Source organism: Musca autumnalis, unplaced genomic scaffold (genome assembly GCF_047663935.1).
Source record: "Musca autumnalis isolate F117 unplaced genomic scaffold, ASM4766393v1 scaffold_1, whole genome shotgun sequence".
In the NCBI taxonomy this organism is placed as follows: Eukaryota; Metazoa; Arthropoda; class Insecta; order Diptera; family Muscidae; genus Musca; species Musca autumnalis.
This window is the reverse complement of record NW_027411644.1, coordinates 51,517,038-51,540,026: the sequence shown is the minus strand read 5'-3', so window position 1 is coordinate 51,540,026 and position 22,989 is coordinate 51,517,038. Positions and strand designations below refer to the sequence as shown.

Below are 22,989 nucleotides of genomic sequence, written 5' to 3'. Positions count from 1 at the left end.
AATCAAAATTGTTCCACAAAACATAATTCTAGAGATATGACGTCAAAGACAAAAATGTTCTTCGTATTATTTTGGACCACGTGAAATCGTGCATGTGTGAAATTGATACTGACATTTTTATGATATATAATGTAAATAGACCTTTCATTTCTTAGGTGACCCATAGTGAAATTTAACCAAGAATATTCTTGTGTTTCACGTCATCTCTTTAGAATTATGTTTTGTGGAACAATTTTGATTAAACTCAGATGAAGTCCGACTTTAACCCTAAACCGTGTTTTTCATTTTTAGAGATTTCTGGCGATTAGATAAGATTTACAGGTTTGGTGTATTCTGAGACCTATAGTAAAAGTTTAGAATATTTGGATTTGATATGATCACATTTTAAAGGAGTTTTTGAAAAAAAAAGACCCCTTGTTAAAATTTTCAACAGAAATATTCCCCTTATCCTCTATAAAATGTTGCCGAAGACACTATATACCTAAAATGTAAGGATTCCAAGATATCTTAACTCGAATATTTCGAAAAAATACTAGAAATGGGCGGAAATTGCCCCGCCTATTTAGCTTACTTTCCGACGTAAACTTTAACAAGTAAGAAAAGTGTTAAGTTCGGCCGGGCCGAACTTTTTATATCCTCCACCACGAACTGTATTGAAGTGAATAGGAACAATTAGTTTTATTTCGTTTATGAAAGTACTAAACTCCTCCTTTTATTGCAGGAGTAGTACATATATCTCAACTGATAATACTCCCTTCAAAACAGTTTATATGTTCTTTTCAAAACATGGTCCAATATTTACAATTTTCCGAATTGAGCGAAATACATAAAATTGGGCAATCGGGATTTCCCGGGAAATCGGGAAATATCTTTTTACATCGTCTCTTCTATACCATAGAATCAGAATTCGATTAGATTTTACAGAATCAATAAATAAGAAAATATTTGGAAATAAATTTAAAAACATAGACTAAAACGACGGATTTTTATTCTGTTCCATTTAAGTGCGAAAGAATATTTTTAATTTTAAAGTCCCATTTTTATACCCTGGCTGGCAGGATGGTGCGCACGACTCTCGAACGAAGCCACCGATCAGGTAAAAATTTGGGATTCGAGATGTTTTTTCAAACTTAGTTTAAGTTCGAAGATGTACCATATCGGTGGTCCACTACTACCGTTACCGTCCCCACAAAAGTTCAACAATTATCGCTAAAATGGTGCGCACGACAACCCTCGAAGGGAATAACCGAAATCGTCATAATCTTGCATATGGTAATATTAGTTCCAGGCATAGAACGGGTTCAGCAGTTTGTCTTTACGGCCCCCTTTACGACGGTACAAATGTTGTTGGGGGCCAAGTCCATACTTCCTAACAAATTGGCTCAAAAACTCAAAAAGCCCTGGAAACGTCAGAAATATTTTGTTTGCTTCTTTTCTTTAGGTCCGAGGCTGAGGGTATATCTCTGTCGGCACTGCTGACTGATATATTCTTACTTGTTTCAAGCAATTTTAAGCATACGAATAAAACATACGATTTTCGAGGTCCATAAAATTGGAATTTTTGATCAATAACTTCATTGTTTAAGCCAAGACACTTTCCATCGAGCGATTTCTTTAGCTTTGAATAATGGAAATGGTCAGTGTGGGCAAAATCCGGGCAACATGGTGCATTTTTCCAAATTTTTTCGATAGAGCGAATCCATTTTATGAGCCCGCAACTCTTTGAAAATATTGTACTTCGTATAAGTTACTATGGGAAGATAAAAAATCAAGGAAAAATTGATCCACTCTCGTACTTTAAAAATTCCCGGGAAATCCCGGATTCCCGGGAATGGCGATTTTATGATTCCCGTTTTCCGGGAATGATAAAAACCTGGAAAACCCAAAACCCTACCCACAACGAAGACTATGTACCAAATTTTAGCCATTTCGGTGTTATAATGAGGCTAAACCCTTCAAAACACTTAAAATTGGGATGTACCGTTCCATGGGGTGTACATCAAAACGTGGATTGATACAGATAAATTTCTTGGAGAAAGTTGTGCATCCCAAAAGAGGAAGAAATATCAAATTTCAGCCATTTTGGTAGTATAAAATAGTTAAAATCATCAAAAATAGCGAAAATCGGGAGGTACCGTCCTATGGGTTCTATATGAAGGCGTGGACCTATACCTACAAATTTCTGCGGGAAAGTTTTATACCCCCAACGAAGACTAAGTACCAAATTTCAGCCATTTCGCTGCGATAATGAGGCTAAAACCTTCAAAATACCGAAAATCGGGAGATATCGTCCTATGGGGTCTATATCAAAACGTGGACCTATATAAACATTTTATGGTAGAAATATTTCTTAGCCTCTGGAAACACAAAATACAATGTTACAACCGATTCTGTGGTCAAATGGGACTAATACATTCAAAATATCGTAAAGTGACGCGTACTATATACGGGATGTTATATGGGGGCTATACCAAAACGTGGACCTATTTCAGCAAACTTTGGTAGAAATGTTTTTTAGCCTCTGAAAACACATAATACCAAATTACAATCAATTCGGTGGTAAAATGGGACAAATATCTTAAAAATTCCTTAAAAATACCTACATAGCCCGCTTTCAATACCAAAAGTCCTACGTACATATAATAGATTTTCCCAAAATTTCATCCACCTACGTCAATCCGTTCAGACGAGTGATTGGCTATATCGAAGTAGAATTGCACGCTGATCAAGAATATATATAGTTTGTGGGGTCTACAATGATTATTTCGAGTAGTTACAAACGTAGTGACAAACTTAATATACCCCCATCCTATGGTGGAGGGTATAAAAACGCCGATACACGTGTCTCATATTTTTAGCTCTACTTTCATAATCTACTAGGTTTTCCCATTATTTTGAAAAAAAAAATTGAAACAGCTTTAACTTAACCTTCGCTACTTTCTGATATCATTTAATGCAAAAACAAGTAAAAAAGTATCAGTCGGCTTTGCCGACAGAGATATACCCTAAGCCTGTGTATATTGAAACAATTTTTTTCCCAAAATACGTATGTATTTAGGGGGTTTTAAAAAGTTGGGCGTTTGAACAGACAAAAATGTTGATTAGGATTAAAGATCAAAAGTTTTGCGGAGGAGATACTAAAAGGAATGGATCGACATTGACGGTTATGGAAGTGGATCTCCAGCCACAACATATGGTGCAAAAGGGATTTTTTACACTCTTCGGGCTGTTTGTCAAGAAGTATGGACTTGCCCCTAAAAAAAACTTTTACCATCGTAAATGAGGCAGCGAATGCAAGTTGCTTCAACAAAAATCAAAGTGATTGGATATTAGGTCTTAAAGTGAACTTATCCGAAATTTTGTGTGGAAGGTATCGGATGGAGTGGACATATATAGTCCATATTTGAACCTGATCTATATCTGGTAGATATATTAGGATGTGTAAAGTATACACCAATTCGGCCATTCCCTTCAAGAGTTACCGTGCGAACAATTTTTCCGAACATTTTTAAACTTTTGTGGGGGAGGTACCTGAAGGAGTGGACCGATATGGCTTATCTTCAAACTTAAACTATGTTTGGACAAAATATTACTAAGGTCATATTTTGGACCGAATCGGCAGATCCGTTTGAGAGTTATCTTGCGCTCCAACCACCTCACACGGTGTCATAGGAGTTTTTTTTTGCAACTTTTAGGCTATTTTCTCAGGAAGTATGGACTTGCCCCTGATGAAACTTGTACCGTCGTATGGAGGGCAGTGAATACAAGTTGCTAAAACAAAAATCAAAGCGATTCGAGAGGTGGCCCTAAACTGAACTTTTCCGAAATTTTGTGTGGGAGGTACCCAAAGGAGTGGACCTATTGAAACTATATTGGAACCTCATATTACTCTGGTAGTAAGTTTACGCTATACAAAGTATGGACCAAACCGGTCACTCTCTTCAAGAGGTATCGTGCGCACAAACTTTCCGAACATTTTCGAACTTTTGTGGGGGAGGTACCGGAAGGAGTGGACCGATGTAGCTCATCTTCGAACTTAAACTAAGTTTGGGCAAAATATTACGAAAGCCAAAATTTGAACCGAATCAGTTAATCCGTTCGAGAGTTATCGTGCGCTCCAGCCAGCAGGACAGACAGACGGACGGACATGGCTAGATCGACTCCAAATTGTCTGAAACACATTTCGTCCAAACATACTTGGGGTCTAAAACCATTATTTCGATGAGGCACATTTTCATCGTATCAAAGTGTATATGGTAAAATTCAAATTTCCTTTACAATTCCATCGAGAAAAAAATTAAAAAAATTTTGACAAGCACATTCACGATTTTTGTTACATGGGTTAAGAAAAAAATCGTGGTTTCAAATATGTTCGCGTTCACAAAATTGGATGCTGCGCCCAAAAGTTATGGGGGGTTTTATTCCCTTATAAAGAAAAAATATTTAAAAATTCCCTTTGTGTTGCAATACCAAAATGTATATATAAATCGGTAACAACATTTAATATCTTTCCGTAGACGCCTAAATATTAGCTAAATTTATTTTCATTTTCGCGGAAAATCAAAAAATAATGAAGGAATCTTGGAGTAAATTTTATTTATTCTTACTCAGAGTCCATAAAAATCTCTAAAAAATAAATTAAAAATACGTACATAATCTTGACAATGTCCAGAAAAATGTGAGACCAAAATTTTATTGATTAGGATTTTACAAAAGACAAAAGTTTATTGTTGGAACATTATTTCAAGAATATATTTTTTGGTTTAATACGAAAAATTTGAGAAAATTTTTTGGAGTTATTCTACTATTTCGCTAAATTTCCTAACAAAACCTGAATTATTTTGCTAAAACCTCTTTAAGGAAAATAGTTTATCATCGTGAAAGTATATTTGCATAGTGTGATAAGCAATAGAATTAGGAAATAAAGAGTGATATTGATATTACAATCAAAGAAAAAATATAAAAGTTAAAAACCGTATAACGCGCGAAATAGTTAAAATCTGTTGAGGCGCATGTGCTTTTCGCATAGAGCGAGTGCATCTCTGTCAATATGTTTGCATTTTTCCATGTTTCATTTAACCGCAAAAGTGTGCCATCAGTTGCATCTTACTACACCAAAATGCTTCATGTGAGTAAAAATAACGCGATGTTCATATGATTATAAGGCGCATCCGATTTCAGTGACCCCCTGTTAAAAATACGTCAATAAGACAAATTTTATACAGATTCGTCAAGAACCGCGGATGTGCTACCTGATTCTATTTTTGGTTAAATACGAATACTACTCCCGAATCTCTGAAATTCATGACACACCTTTTTGACAAATATTTTAATCGCGTATAAAGGATTCCATTTATGTAAAAAATTTTAAGGGAAAACGCGGTTTAGTATGCGGATTAGTCAAAATAAAATTTTGCTTATTTTCCTATTTTCAGAGTATCTATATCAGCGGTTTTAGTGGATGGATTCGATCGCGGTAGGGCTCATTGAATCCGGCGCGGAAAAAAACTAAAATCACGCGGGGTTCAAGGGTACCTGAGTCATAGTTGTAAATTTTGAAGCCAAAAAATAGGTTTTTAAAGAAAAATTACGCACCAAAAATTCGACTTTGGACTCCTATTACTAGGGAGCCGTGGGGAGCACACTCATGAGATATACATCAAACGACGTGGAATCACGAGTTCTACAATCCAATAAATAGATTAGGTCATTATCTGGTTGCGCCCTCCAATTATAAGAAAAATTCAAAAAACCCCGATTTCAAAACTTCAAAATGTCAGCATCGATTTAAGAGGGATGCACTGTATATATCGAGAAGTCACACATTAGCATCATGTTGCCCAAGGGATATTCTTCAATCCTTTCTTTGAGCTCAGGTCTGAATTTTCCCTCGTTTGACCAGAAATCAAGAAAAAACACAAAAAAGCTTGCTAACTTCAACACATTTTTACCCATTTTTTTATATTACCACCAACGCAGCTTCCACGAAAATTATTTGTTATGGTCCATATTAAAAGATCGTGGCTAAAACACTTCAGTTCATGTAAATATATTCATATTTTATAAAATATATTAACAGTTCGCGACTTATTAAATGGTGAACCTCAACTTCAACGATTGTAAAACATTTTTGAATATTACCATATACCCTCCTTAGCCTAAAGGCTGAGGGTATAAAAAACACAAAAAATCGTTGAGATCGTTAAGATCGGCCGGGCCGAACTTCACCATAAAATATTCTAAACTAACTTTTGTGACCACTATTTTATGTGAAGTTTTTCCACCACGGTTACTCCAAATGTTTAAATTAGGCCAGAAAAGGTATCCAAAAATGTCTTCAATCTGGCGGTACATTTATATAGGAGTTACATCAAAGTGTGGATCTATATATGTTGACAATTTTCAGTGGCAAAGTTTTGTGACCACTGGGAACTTTAAATGTCAAGTTAGTGGTAGTTCTGTCAGAAAATATACTCAATATCTTCAAAATTCGTAGAATCGGAAGATAACGTTATGTTGGAGAAGTTGTTTAAACACTTTGAACCTCAAATGTCAAATTACAGGTAGTTCGGTAACAAAAAATCGGTAGATATCCTTATATGGGACCTATACCAAAACATCGACCTATGTTGACAAGATTTGGTGCAGAAGTTTTGTGACCACTAAGAACTTCAAATGCCAAATAAAAATTGTAGCTAACATCCTCAAAATTCCGAAAATATTAATTATTCGAATCCCGCTACCACATGGGCTTTAAAATTGTTGTAATTCATCGTGGTTTAATACAAAAAAATTAAGAAAATCGAAGAGAACAATCAATGATAAAAATTGATTTTAAATATAAAATCGCAAAAATTGCACCAAAGCTGGCAAAAAAACATAAAATAAAAAAATATTTTTTCTTTTTATAAATTTTCTCGTTTAGATTTAAGCTTGATGATCGAAATGTTTTTGCAAGTGAAAAAGGAAAGCCAAGGACTCGAACAAACACCGTCACCAAATTATGTGACCTGGTTTCGCTGTTAGTTGAGCAGCTTTTCAGACATATCATAACTTCAAAGGCAGCGCAAAAAACGAGTTTGTCATGAAGAAAAATACAATTCAACGGCCAAATATCCGTTATTGTATAAAAACACATTTGCATTTGAACAAGTAAAAAAGTGTCAGTCGGCTTTGCCGACAAAGATATACCCTCAGCCAATGTAAGGTGCAACTTTCATCTACGGATAGATCGAATTTATTTTGTTGTTGTATTTTTTTGAACATTTGAACTTGCCGACAGAAATGCGGAGTAGGAAATAACTGCACTAAGACACAAATGTTGAACTTTTCCCAAGAAATATGGTCTTGCCCCTGAAAAAACTTTTACCGTCGTTATGGAGGTAGCGAATGCAAATCGCTTCAACAAAAATCAAAATGATTCAAGAGCAGGTCTTAAAGTGAACTTATCCGAAATGTTGTGTGGGAGGTACCAGAAGGAGTAGACAAATATAGTCCATATTGGAACCTGATCTATATCTGGTAGATATATTAGGATGTGCAAAGTATGGATAGCATCGGTCACTCCCTCCAAGAGTTATAGTGCGCAAAATTTGTCCGAACATTTTTGAAAGTTTGTGGGGGATGTACCTGAAGAAGTGGACCGATATAGCCCATCTTCGAATTTAAACTATGTTTTGATAAAATATTAGGAAGGCCAAATTTTGGACCGAATCGACAGATCCGTTCGAGAGTTATCTTGCGCTCCAACCACCACACAAGGTGTCATAGGGGCTTTTTGCAACTTTCCGGCCATTTTCTCAGGAAGTATGGACTTGCCCCAGATGAAACTTGTACCGTCGTATGGGGGGAAGTGAATACAAGTTGTTGCAACAAAAATCAATGAGATTCGAGAGCAGGTCCTTAACTGAACTTATCCGAAATTCTGTGTGGAAGGTACCCGAAGGGGTGGGCCGATTGAGTCCATATTGGAACCTCATCTAAGTCTGGTAGAAATTTCGCGATGTGCAAAATATGGACCAAATCGGTTGCTCCCGTCAAGAGTTATCGTGCCCATAAATTTTCCGAACAAATTGGAACTTTTGTGGGGGAGGTACCGGAAGGAGTGGACCGATATAGCTCATCTTCGAACTTAAACTAAGTTTGGACCAAATATTACGAAAGTCAAAAATTTGAACCGAATCGGTTCATCCGTTCGAGAGTTATCGTGCGCACCAGCCAGCCAGCCAGCCAGCCAGACAGACAGACATTGCTAAATCAACTCCAAGTTGTCTGAAACACATTTCGTCCAAACATACTTGGGGTCTAAAACCATTATTTCGATGAGGCACATTTTGCCCGTATGAAAGTGAATATACTCTCGTTAGCATATGTGCTGAGGGTATAAAAAAACGTCGATACACGTGTCTCATATTTTTAGCTATACTTTCATAATCTACTAGGGTTTTCTCATCATTTTGAAAAAATTTAATTTTGAAACAGCTTTAACCTTCGCTACTTTCTGATATCATTTAACGCAAAATAAAAAATAAATAAAAAAAAAAACACAAAAAACCGTTAAGATTGACCGGCCGAACTTCGCCATAAAATATTCTAAACTAAAATGGAATAATTAGTTTTCTTTTGTGTCCACATATTGTGCGAAGTTTTTCGACCACGGTTACTCGAAATGCTTAAATTATATGGGAGCTACATCAAAGTGTGTGTATATGAAATTTTGTGACCACTGGGAACTTTAAATGTCAAGTTAGAAGTAGTTATGTCAGAAAATATACTCAATGTCTTCAAAATTCCTAGAATCGGAAGATAACGTTATATTGGAGAAGTTTTTTAACCACTGCGAACCTCAAATATCAAATTACATGTAGTTCGGTTAAAAAAAATGTGCATTATATCTTAAAAATAACAACAATCGATAGGTATCCTTATATGGGACCTATGCCAAAACATGGACCTATGTTGACAAGATTTGGTGCAGAAGTTTTGTGACCATTAATAACTTCAAATGCCAAATCACAGGCAGTTCGTTTAAAAATTGTAGCTAAAAACCTCAAAACTCCGCAAATAGTAATTATTTTAATCACGCCACCACATGAGCTTTAAAATTTTTGTAATCGATCGTGGTTTTATACAATGATAAAAATTGATTTTAAACCAAAGCTGGCAAAAAACATAAAATAAACAATATTATTTTCTATTTGGATCAATATTAAAGAAGTTATGGGTATTTCTTTGCATATAGTTTTTACAGAATTCAACTTTTATAAGGCGAGATATATCTGGAGCCGTTATTCAAAAACAAAAAATAAATAAAATTTACCGAAAAGTTTTGCTGAGGAGCGGCATCAACACAGCAAAAAATAAAGGAAATCAAGCCCCAAAAAATGAAGGAAATCGAAAACGATTCTTGTTGTGTTGAGTGACAGGAAAAAGCCTTTCGCAAAATTTTTCAACGTGAGACAATTAGTTGATATTTAACACAACTGATTTTAACACAATGTCAAGGTTGGCCCCAGTCAAACTTATAGTTATTTAATTGTTATTTGTTTATTTTTTGTTAATGATTTCGTAGAAATACATTCTAATTTTTCTTCCTATCACATACATTTCCTGTACACGCTAGTACATTTTCTCGACCTCACTTCCTCACTAATTACTTAAAATTCGTTAACATTTTTTTTATGACTCATCATTTTCAACGTCACCATCAATCATTTTGAAAATTATAGGAAAACTGTTAGAGGTCACAACGACAATATTAAATTTCAATATTTTTATATACCACATGGTTTCTAGTTTCTACTTGTGGTAATTATCGATTTGTGACAGTATAAACTTTTTTCTCGGGACGTTATTCATTAAACCTATAACATAGTTAAATATTTTATGTATTTTTAACCGCACTTAACAATATTGACTCCATGTAGTTACATAGGACAAAGTTTAGTTGTTAAACAAAGCCAAGTGCTTTAACTTTGTTGTCATCTGCAAATTGTGGTAGTCACTGACACTGACTTTCACGCCCACATCGACATGGATACATGTATGTATATGTTATAACAATAATGTTATGCAATAACGTGGGGTGGGTCGAAAAGTTTATATTTACATATCGCTCATTTACTCAAAGAGTCACATCTCAAAAAAGTTTAGTTCTAGCTTTTCACTCGTAAACATTTCTTTTGGGGAGATACTAAAAATTTCGCCTATCTGGCTTTTATAACAAATGACTTAAGGCGAACTGAATCAAAATAATTAATATATAACTTATATGCATATACTTGGTACTTATTGAAAGCTTTGCTGGTCTTCTTGATTAACATTTTACATGTCTTTAATACACCAAATAGAAGCGGAGGTAATTGTCATTGAAATAATAACTTCAAAATATTAAAAATGTGATAGCTTAGCGTCTTTTGAATAACACGGATATTTTACCGTAAATGCAACATTTTGTATTAATTTAAAGATCAGATGGTTTAGATTCATTATCAAGCGTGGAATATGTCCAACAGAAGCAGAAATATCTGACATTGAAATAAAATTCCATAAATTGGAAATTGTGATATCCCAGCGTCGTTTTCAACATCACAAGCATTTCACCAATTTTGGTAACGCGATTGGGACCATTTTAAAGCTCATAATGTCTTCATTGTTGAAACGCATCCAACCAAAGCTGAGATAAAATTCAAATAAAACAAGTGAGCAAAGGCCATAGTCGGTACAGGGCCGACCATGTGATACCCTACACCACTACCCCTGTGCATAAGCTCTTCAATGGTAAATATTTTTTTAGGGAATATAATCCGACTACCATCAAACATAATATGCCTCTTTCTCTCTCTGGGACCCCCATAAGCAACCAAAATTTGGTGATCATCCGATCAAAATTACGACCTGTAGCGTGATTGCAAAAAATTGAAGAATTGGATGCAATACCTTGTTTGACTACCTTTGCCAACCTACTTTACACCAATGTAAAGGTTATATTTTCTTCTTCTTCCACTGACAGGCTTTGCCGTTAGAATACCCCTACTAGAAGACGATATATTCACAAAGAATGAAACTTTAAATTGGCCTCCATATGAGTTTTTCCCCATTCCGACCCCCAAATATTATCCGACTATCACCAAAATCAATAGGTTTTTCATCTGTGGGGCCCCCATGTACCCCAAAAATGTCGTGACTATCCTATCAAAATTTCAACCTGTAGGTGATTACAAAAATTTGACATATTACTGACTTTTGGGATATCTCGTGTTTGCCCACCTACGCCAACCTACTTTGCATCATTGTAAAGGTGGGATATTCTACTTTCATAGTCAGGCTTTAGTTTTGGAAGCTCCCTATCCAAAGCTGTGATATTCGTCATTATAATTAAAATCGCAAAAATGAAAAGTTGGGTTGGGATGCGGAGAAATACGCTTTGAAATAAAACGTTGACTTTTTCTTCAAATAAGTTTTTTGCCCATTCCGACCCCTGAATATTATCCGACCATCACCAAAATTAATAGGCTTCTTCCCTTCCGGACCCTCATCAACACCCAAAATTTGGTGACGATCCGATCAAAATTGCGACCTGTAGCGTGATTACAAGGTTAAGATGGACAGACGGACGAACACACATAGCCAGATCGGCTCAGCTCGTCGAGACATTCATTTTGGTATATATAAGTATGCGTCTACGACCATTATTTCGATGCGTTACAAACAGCCTAAGGGCAGATACAGGGAGGAAGAGACTGAGAAGCTAAGGGGAAGTTCATGCTCGACCCAGCCTTCAGATACAGGTAGCGACTCAGACTCCAAATCCGATAGCGAAAGCAAAAATAATATAACCGTCATGGAAATCCCAGAAAAGGAGGAGGTCCACAAGATGGTAGACGAAGTGAGCGACAGCATTGCAAAGCTCACAACACACAAAAAGCAGCGGTCTGGTGCTCAACGACGCAAGTGCAGGAAGCAACGGGCAAGCAAAAAGGCTATATCGCAGGATGCTCCCACAGGGATCATGAACACTCCCTCCACTTCTTCGGAAGCGGCGAAGAGGATCAGATCCCCCGAAGAGCAGAGCACTGTAAAGCCGACGAAGAAGAAAAAGAGCTCCACATCCCCAAACGTCTCGAGTGCACCGCGTCAAGTACCACGCAAAGGAGACTGTTCCGAGAATCCTTTGGCAGAGGGCGACAAAGTCAGCTCGAACGTGAAGAGGGTGTGCCCAGCCGCGGAATCGACTGCAGTGCCTGGGGATTCTGCGAAGAAATCCCGGACCCGGCAGAAGAGGAAGAGGGCTGCGGAGACTGGTAGAGAGCCGCCATCTTACGCCAAGGTAACCAAGAAACGCTATGCAGTGATCGATATCAATAGAGGTTCCGGAAAGCTACCCAAAGACCATCTTCCAGCAATTGAGGAAATGGTCAACAATAAGATATTGGATCACATAATGATTGGAGGTGATCCAATTCAAATTATCAGCAGCGGGGTCAAAGGGGACGTGATGGTGTTCCAATTTGCCCAGCATGCAAACGTTGCCGCCCTCAAGGATATTATCAGCAGCATAATACCTCCATGGGAAAACGGCAAACTAAAGTTGATGGGGAAAGACCAAATTCCTCAACTAACAAAAACTTCAGTATTCGTCAGAGGATGGGGCAGCAAGTTCGAGACGGAACGCATGCTCGAAGTCTTTGGTCGTCAAAACAAGGACTTGGACGTGAAGAGATGGGAGGTCTTCCACAGGGAGGAGCAGGAGGACGGAACTCTCCTTGTGGTCGGAATTGACCATCTCTCCATGGCTAGTCTGACAAAGACTAAGGGCAGGGCTTTCTACATCTCCAACGCTGTCCGCTTCAAAACAGGAAAGGCGGTAATCGGCGAAAGCGTGGAAGCCAAACAAAATAGCGAAGAGGTTTTACCTCCCAGCAACAATGAAAAGGGAGTCGATGCCGTAATCACCGACTCTCAAGAAGCCCGTTTACTGGAGGACCAATGATTGAGGTCATCCAGATAAACCTCCATCGGAGCGAGACGGCAACCATGGCCCTGATGGAGAAAATCAATACAGGTAAAATCCATATTGGCTTGATCCAGGAACCTTGGACTATTCAGAACAAGGTCTCTGGACTAAACCATATAAACTACCAACTGTTTTATGCAAATACGGGGTCTCGACCGAGAACCTGTATAATATGTCACAAAAACTTAAGTTTTCTTTTCTCTCCAGAGTTGTCAACATCGGACGCAACTGTGCTGAAGCTGGGGAATGGCAATATATACCTTGCGTCAGTATATTTACCGTTCGACTCGCCGACACTACCACCTACGTCGGAGCTGCAGCGGTTGGTGAGGAAAGCAAAACAAACAGGTAACGAAGTACTAGTAGGTAGCGATGCTAACTCACACCACATTGCGTGGGGTAGTACTAATACTAACAAAAGGGGCCAAGCCCTTTTAGATTTCTTGAATACTAACGACCTAATAACCCTTAACATAGGTAATAAAGCCACCTTTGTTAACAAGATTAGGGAAGAGGTATTAGATATAACAATATGTTCCGAAAATCTTATAAACGAGGTGCAGAATTGGAGGGTCTCGGAAGAGCACTCCTTCTCGGATCATCGTTATATAAGATTTGAACTAACACGGCCACCGCCGAAACCTATAAGTTTCCGAAATAAATCCAAAACCAATTGGATAAAATTTGGGAAACTAATAAAAGACAGGCTAGGGCACGATAGATATGAATGCCTAAGCACGGAAGATATAGACAGAAATGTCAACATTATAACGGAGGTCTTAGTAAAGTCATTCGAAGAAAGTTGTCCCCTTCGAGAGAGGAAATCTGCCTACGAAAAACCCTGGATGACAGGAGAAATTCGTAACAAAGGCAAAGAGGTCCGAAGGCTTTACAACAGAGCTCGACGAAAGAAATTAGCTGTATTCTGGGACAACTATCACAAAAAACTTAAAGAATACAACAAAATGACTAGAACAGCAAAGCGCAATTCCTGGAAACTTTTCTGTGAACAGGTAGACAGCGTAAATGATGTATCCAAAATAAAAAAGTTTCTATCGAAAACCCATACACAAACCGAGATCATGGTGAATGATATGGGAAATAAGATGGAAACAATCGAGGACACGCTGGGGCTTTTGATGAATACACATTTCCCGCCGAACACTGCGACGCACGCAGGGGTGCCGGTGTTACAGAGGAAGCACCAACAATTGATGAAGCGATGGTAAAGGATGCCATCAAGAGCTTCAAACCCTTCAAAGCAGCGGGCCGGATGAGATATTTCCGGCCTTACTCCAGAAAGAGATGGACTTCATTGCGCCCAAACTATCTGGAATTTTTAACGCATGCTTAAAACTTGCGTATACCCCTAAAGCCTGGCAGGAGGCGAGGGTAGTATTTATCCCCAAACCTGGGAAGGCAAGTTACGCAATTCCTAAGTCTTATCGTCCGATAAGCCTAACATCCTTCCTGCTTAAAACCATGGAACGAATAGTCGACACCATGATTAAGAGCAAGATTCCAAACGATATGCTTAAATACAAACAACATGCATACTTTAAAGGTAGATCAGTGGAAACCGCATTACATGAGGTTGTACACCACATCGAGAGAACCTTCGACAGGAAGATGTATACACTAGCGGTATGCATTGATATCGAGGGTGCTTTCAACAACGTCAGCACCGAAACCCTTATCCAATCCTTAGATAAGTTTCAGGTGAATCGGGCCCTTAGGGACTGGATAAGCCACATGCTAAGGAATAGATGGATAAGCTGCGGGCTACTTGACGTAAAAATAAAGGACAAAGTTGGTCAGGGTACGCCACAGGGGGGATGTTATCCCCACTCCTATGGGTTACTACCATACATAGCCTATTAAGGTCTTTAACCGATAAGGGATTTGACCCAGTCTATTATGCAGACGACGTTATAATACTTCTGAGGGCTAAGAATCCAAACTTGCTATGCAGAAGAGCTGAATCAGCCCTAAAACTAGCGTACAACTGGGCTAGACCAAGAGGTCTTAATGTAAACCCGGAAAAACGGAAATATGTCTGTTTACTAGGAAAACAAAACTGGGACACTTTGAAGAACCAGTTTTCCTAAACAAGACGATCAATATTTCCAATGAAGTCAAATATCTGGGAGTAATTCTGGATAGGAAACTTAAATGGAAAGACCATATTCAAGAAAGAGCCAATAAAGCTCATAGATGTTGGTCAACCTGTAGAAGGGCTATAGGCGCCAAGTGGGATCTTAATCCTAAGATGACACACTGGCTATACAAAAGCGTAGTTAGACCTATTCTAACATACGCTTCAGTAGTCTGGTGGGCAGCTATGGATAAAAAGTGTAATATTAAAATACTACAGAAAGTCCAACGAATGTGCTGTCTAAGTGTAAGCGGCGCAATGAGGACAACATCAACGAGGGCATTAGAAACTATTCTATATATACACCCAATAGAAATCCTGATAAGGTATGAAGCGGCTGTCGCAGCTATTCGACTTAAAGCGATGGACGAGTGGATCAGTAAGGACCACGTAACATACCATCAAAACATTCTACAGGTAACAACGGGAAAGTCAATGGATAACATTGTATCGGACCGTACTTGAAAAGTGCAAGGCCGACATTACTGCCATACAGGAAATACGATGGAACGGGATAGGCGTCACAACAACACCTAAATGTGACGCACCGTATTATAGCTCCCATGACACAAAGCATGAGTTTGGTTACGGATTTGTAGTTGATCGGAGGTTAAAACATGTGGTCTCCAGCATCACCCCAGTGAATGAAAGACTCGCTGCAATTCGATTAAAAGCAAAATTCTTCAACATCAGCTTTATTTGCGCTCATGCTCCCACTGAAGACAAGGACGAACAGACCAAAGATATATTTTACGAGCGCTTAGAAGAAACATATGACCGTTGTCCTGTCCATGACAATAAATTTTAATGCCAAAATTGGAAAGGAGAATATCTTTGGCCCAACAGTCGGGAAATTCAGTCTCCACAGTGAAGAATCTGACAATGGTATGAGGTTGATAGACCTTGCTTCAAGAAACATGGGCACCTGGCTTTCGCCAGATCAAAGACCAAGAAATCAAATTAATCACGTTGTGATAGATGGAAGGCATGCATCAAACGTGTTGGATGTACGATTGTTCCAAGGTGCAAACAAAGACTCGGACCACTACCTTGTTGCAGCAAATGTACGTACCAGATTAAACGTAGCAAACAAAGTGCGAACAGACGCAACACCGAAGTTGGACATCGGTAAGCTGCAATCACAACAGATAGCCACAGCATATTCCACTCAACTGGCCCATCTGCTTAATCAAAGCACTCCTCGTCCCGATAACATATCAGGACCATGGCAAAACATTGCCCAATCTATGCAAACAGTCGCAAAATCCATACTTGGATACCAGAGACCGGCACCAAGGAATCCATGGTATTATCAGGAGTGTCGTGCTGCTACCGAAGAGAAAAATGCAGTATATAGGGCTACTTTACAATCCGTAGCAAAACGTTGCGCACGAGAGAGATATCGGTAGAAAAGGGGAGAGGAGAAACGTCTTTTCCGCAGGAAAAAGAGAGAAATGAAAAAGTGGGAGTGTGAACAAATCGAGATGTACAGGAGACAGAATGAAGTCCGAAAATTCTACCAAAGAGTGAAACATCAATCTGATGGCTTTGGAACTGGCACATCCTCCTGTAGAGGTCAGCAAGGTAATCTGGTAACTGATACAGATAGTGTGCTAAGGATATGGAAAGAGCATTTTTCCAAACTGTTGGTATCCAATAGTAGCGAAGTCGACGAGGATACCACAGATCCAATCGCAGAAGATGGTATTGAATGTATACCACCCGGCCAAGATGAGGTAAAGACAGCAATAAACCGGCTGAAGAATAATAAGGTACCAGGAGCTGAAGGCCTACCAGCCGAGCTGTTTTAAACGGGAGGCGACACGATGATAAGGTGTATTCATCAGCTAGTTACCACCATCTGGCAGGAAGAACGAGTACCTGACGATTGGAACCTGAGTATCCTGTGCCCAGTCCACAAAAAGGGAGATAAGACTGTATGCTCCAACTATAGGGGAATAATTCTTCTCCCTATCGCCTACAAGATAGTGTCAGGGATATTGTGCTAACGACTAAAGCCCATGGTCAACGAAATAATTGGACCATACCAATGCGGCTTTAGACCTGGCAAGTCCACCATTGACCAGATATTTACCCTGCGGCAAATCCTAGAGAAGGGCCAAGAAATGCAGATCGACACCTACCACCTTTTTGTCGATTATAAAGCAGCCTTCGACAGCCCGCTACGTTCAAAGGTATTCCAAGCAATGTCTGAATTTTGTATCCCTGCAAAGTTCATTCGGCTTTGTAATATGACTCTGACTGACACAAGATCTTCAGTTAAAATAGGAAAGAACCTCTCCGAAGAGTTTTGTACCAAAAGAGGTTTCAGGCAAGGAGACAGCCTTTCGTGTGATCTTTTCAACATCATGCTAGAAAAGCTTATACGAGAGGCAAACGTCAAAAGAAGTGGCACAATCTACACCAATAGCAACACATTTTACTTGCTTATGCTGATCATATAGACATCATGGGACGATCAGTAAAAGAAGTAACCGATACCTTTATGAAGGTCGAAGGAGAATCTGGCGTAAATGGCGAGAAAACTAAGCTGATGGTGTCGACGCGCAATGCGTCCATTGAGATCGGACCAACTGTTGAAGTTGGTTCCTATAATTTTAAGGTAGTAAAAGACTTCATATACCTCGGCACCGCCGTAAACACAACAAACGACATCAGTTGTGAAATAAAAAGAAGAATTGTATTGGCCAACATATGCTACTTTGGCTTAAGTAAGCACTTTAAAAACAAAGCCACAACTCGTCAAACAAAAATAACGCTTTACAAAACACTGATACTACCCGACCTGATGTAGGGTTCCGAAGCCTGGGTACTTGCGCAAGCAGATAAAGCAGTGCTTGGCGTGTTTGAGAGAAAAATTCTTCGAAAGATCTACGGACCGATCTGCGTTGTAACACGATTTTAGGCAACATTAGTAATGAAACAACAAGAAAAATTAAGTATCAATTCTCCCTTAAATTTTCTCTTTTCCTATTGTACAAATTACTTTTGTACATACTTTTTGCTTGTGTCGAGGCGCTGGAAATTCTGATGATAAAGAATAAATTTTCCACTCGAGTTTCCAGCAGCCTAAATCAATAAATATTTTATTACCATTATGAGTTCAGAACATAAGTGGTAAATTATGTTGTCATATGTCGGGAACACTTTAAAAGCATTTAAGATCCCACATGCAGCGGTAGCTGTTATCACTAGTGTTGTGTGTGCATTACGAGCGACCGCACTTTAGTTTTTATGACTCTTCTTATGACACACACGATGTTGGAAAATTCTTCATTGATCAACGGATTGTTTGGTTTGGTCAATGAAGGGTTTAGAGATAAGAATTAGTGATAGTCTAGGTTAAGAAATAATTTGTAGATTAGCTGCTAAGTGAAAATATTGAAAATAAAGAGTTAGTGTGAAAAAACCACTCAACCAAAGCAGATCGTCTGCTTCTTTTAAATATCAACATATAGACTAGTTGCGGCAGTCTGTTGGATGCACCGTGCATCCCATAAACCTTATTTACACCTATTTTGCTCACCATTGATATAGTTAAACGTATCGAGATGCAGCGATTGCGTTGGCTAGGCCATATAATAGGAATAAGCGAGGATGAACCCGCTAAAAAGGTGTATAAATTCGAGCCACATGGCGGTGCACGCAGAATTGGCAGGCCAAAGAAAAGATGGCGCAAACGAGTGGATGAAGAGACGACAAGGCGCGGTATTCCAAAAAGCCAAGCTCTAAAAAGAGAGAATTGGAGATCTTTTCTTAGTTCGGTCTATGGAACAAATGTTCTGTAATGGGCCAGCTAAGTAAGTAAGTATTTCCTTATATCAACGCCACTTGCCTACCTTGATTCCCATACCAAATTTCAAGATTTTTGATATATCCGTTCAAAATATGCAATTGGTACCATATTTAGTAACATTTAGTACTTTTCGTATACTTATAGCTCGAATTTCCAAAAAACCCTTTGACACATCTTTCTAACTTTCTATCAGTGACCATCATTCAAAATTTCAGCATTATAGCTCTTCCCGTTTGCCTAATACAAAGGGCACCATATTTAGTACTTTTCGTGTCCTACTAGTTCGAATTTCCAAAACCCAGCCTTATCTCACCCTTAAACACCAACAGCAACCCACACTCAAAATTTTAAGCTTCTAGCTTCAGCCGTTTCTCTGAGCGCACTTATCACTAAGCTCTTTTATATAATAAGATACGCTTCTTTGTTAAGCTTATTAAGCAAAAATAATTCATTGACTACTGCGAATATTGTTAAAGTCTTCCATGTAATATTACATTGTTTATACTTACATGACTTTTATGGTATCGGAGATACCCTGGAAAACATTCTTAGATAAATATTCTAATTTCGGTGCATGTGATATATAACTGAAATAAAAAACACATAATAAATTATTCATTTATTATAATTACAATATTCAAACATACATATATGCATGTGTATTAAATCTTTAACAATAACTTACATTGTCCTTAAATGTCTTAAATTTGCGAATGCACCATCCTGTATTGCTTCCAGATATTTAAGATCTGTCAAGACACTGCATTGTTGTGCATTTAGGTGTGTGTGTGTGTGAGTGCGTGGGCGACGTCATAGAACAATGTAAAAGAAAACAAAGGAAATTATGCACATATTCTCAAGCTAATAACTTTGAGTAACCAGAAAATGAAAAGAAAAAGAACAACAACAACAACAGTAGCATAACTAACTTACATATCTGACAATGATGCATTGTAGACTTTTAAAGCTGTATTCCGTAGACGTGGCAACCCAGCCGAGGCAATTGTTAGCCTTTGCAGGGGAATTGTTAAAATCTGTGGCACTTTTGATAATGCTTCACCTTCACAACGGCACTCAACTTCATCCTACAAAGCGAAAAAAGAAAGAAAATGGAAGAGAAAAAAACAATGAAATTAAATTTAAGTCACTTTATAAAAACAAAGAAAGGGAAAAACAACATAAAAGGACCAAGGAAATAGAGTTGATACAATAACCATTTTTTCATCTATCTTTAATACAGTTAAACAAGTGGTGGAATATCTAGTAGCCACAAGCTTAAATTTGAAGGAAAGGGCAGCTTTTTAAGAAGAAAAGTTTAACATTATTTTTGGGAACAAAAATAGGTCTCTTTCTCTGTAAAAAGTCATATTAACATACATACTTTTATACCATGAATTAAATAAGGAAGTCCTCTGACTACCATTAATTGAAACTCAATTCCTTTATTCATTATCAGTTTGATTTGCCAGCAGGCATATTCTCATTCATTGACCTTTCTATTAATGGTAAATGCAAAATGCTATTTATACCCATAGCTATTTTTCATCATTTCATAACAATGATGACTTCTTGCACTGACATATGTAGTACCCTTTGTCTGTCAACAATCATAGAAATGTAACATAATATAATTTTTATGTTTATTTGCTTTTTCACACACTGAACCTTTAGGCCAAAAATGTGTCTCATCGAAATAATCGTCTTAGTACATATTTACATTAGGCATTTTTCCTTGCGGCAATTGTCAGTTTGTCGGTGAGAGAGGGTGTTGAGAGGCAAAGGGTTACCATATTCCTCACCCACCTCTCCATCAAACTGACAATTGCCACAAGGAAAATTGCCTAATGTAAATATTGACTTAGACACCAAGTGCGTTTGTATGAAATCGTTTTCAGACAATTTGGAGTCTTTAGACCATCGGAATATATTATGTGTAATTATAGGCTTTATTAAAAACTGCAGTTTAACACCAGTTCTCGGATCGTCTCATTTTTTGCAAGAGAATATCCTTGCGGACCCCATTACGACGGTACATTTTTTCTGAGGCAAGGACATATGTACCTCCTGATACCTGACTAGAACATCCAAATTTTCGGCAATGGCAAAATAGGCGTCTCTTTTTTGGAACTCCTACCCCTACATTTTTTACATTTGATCCAAAAACCTTATATATGAAATTTTATGGCGATCGATTAACGTTAACCCGTGCCACCAGAGCTATCTTTGTCTCCATAGTAATTTTTATGGAACGAAAATTCTCTAAAGGCCACAATTATGGTCCAATCGATGAAAAGTCTTCCACAGTTCATTGTTGTGAAGAATCCTACAAAAAATTTTACATATGTTTGTATTTGTTTCGTTTTTCTGTGTTGGGAGCAGCATATCCCGAAATGCCTGCTCCGAATCCTTTTGGTCCGTGCCGGAACGGAGGAAAACCCAGGACCAATATATTTGTGCTCGGTTTGTCACATCCGCGTCTTCACCCACATCCAGCCTTCGGTGAGATGCAATAGATGTCAGGAGTGGGTGCATCTAAGGGGTTGCTCTGGACTTGTCCACGTGAGGGATTACGACAGGGACTATGTTGCTGCATGCTGTGAGAATACAGTCCCCAGTGAGTCGTCATTGGATTACGAAACTCCCTCGTCGTCTGATTATGAGACTCCCCCGCAGTCCCCTCGACAACAACCGCACATGCAGCCTTTAACACCAGCCGTTGTTGTCCCAATCCTTTCTGCAATTTAATTGCAATGGACTCCGAGGTAAGATCGAGGAAATAGTAGATTTCATGAGTCGGAGGAATATCAAGGTCGCTGCGGTGCAAGAAACCAAGCTCAACAACAACTGTAGCTTACAACGTTGCGATGGGTACTACGTGCTAAGGAAGGATCGCACCAGAGGTGGAGGTGGTGGATTAGCTTTCCTATTGCACCAGTCTGTCCAATACAGACCTATCTCGCTTGAGCCTGTCTCTAATGACCCGTACATGGAATGTATGGGGGTAGCAGTCAGGTGTGGAACTGCCGAGATAGAGTTGCTGAACGTATACATCCCGCCATGAAATAGCTGTATCTCAGATTACGTGACTAACATTAGCCCGCTTTTGGAAGGTCATAATCGTCTGGTCCTGGGGACTTTAATACGCATCATGAGATGTGGCATTCGGCCCTCGGAAACGACCAGAGAAGTAAAGCGCTGGCTGAGCAGATTGACAGCTCTACGTTTTGCACGGTCAATGAGGACGCCCCTACCAGAATTAGAGGAGAGTGTCACACCTCGCCAGATATAACCATCTCCCCATAATTGTCTCCATTAGCAGACCAGAGAGTTCATCAATCACCGCTTCAGAGAACTGCCCAATCCTTCTGATGTTCGGGTAGCGGAAGGGACGTTCCGATACATCATCACTGCTGCAGCCGCTCGCCATATCCCTGCTGGTCGAATCGAAAGACCAAACTTCCCAGCAGAGGTGACGGGATTAGCAAATGAGCGTGATGAGCTTCGTCTAACCAACCCCAATGTCCCCAGAGTCAGGGAGCTGACACTGGAAGTTAACAGGCTGGTCGGCGAGCATAAGCGGTACAAGTGGTTAAATCATCCGAAGAGTTGCTACATTGGATCCGGAATAAGTGAATTGTGGGCAACGGTTAAGTCATTCTCGAACCCTGGAAGGATGGAAGATAGGGCCTGAGCCAAGTTTTGCGGCGTTACGTTGACTGACACGAAGAGGTGCGCAAGTTCTTTCAATCGACAGTTTGTCGAGCACACCGAGAGTGACAGGGCGAAGAGGAGAGTATTACGTCGCATCAGATCTCTTCTTGCTTAGAACGAACCACCACAGTTTAAAATGAATGATGTTGCGAATGACATCAGGAACGCTAAATTATCCAAAGCGTTGGGCTCTGATGGAATCTCCATGGTAATACTGAAGCAGCTGGATGAGCTTGAAGTGGAGTATCTCACTAAAGTTCTAAATTTGTCGCTAGTCATCCTCATTGTTCC

General features: G+C 38.8%; 1 protein-coding gene across 1 annotated transcript in view; it reads right to left on the bottom strand.

The window, feature by feature from the left end:
- The window catches only part of Lgr1 (Leucine-rich repeat-containing G protein-coupled receptor 1), a 167,534-nt gene that overhangs the window by 33,022 nt on the left and 111,523 nt on the right, over positions 1-22,989 (bottom strand). The window contains exons 3-5 of the mRNA XM_073974072.1: positions 19,921-20,072; positions 19,673-19,747; positions 19,497-19,574 (exon numbers count right to left, since the gene is read on the bottom strand). Coding sequence (XP_073830173.1) covers positions 19,497-19,574; positions 19,673-19,747; positions 19,921-20,072 — 305 coding nt within the window. The remainder of the gene's footprint in view (positions 1-19,496; positions 19,575-19,672; positions 19,748-19,920; positions 20,073-22,989) is intronic.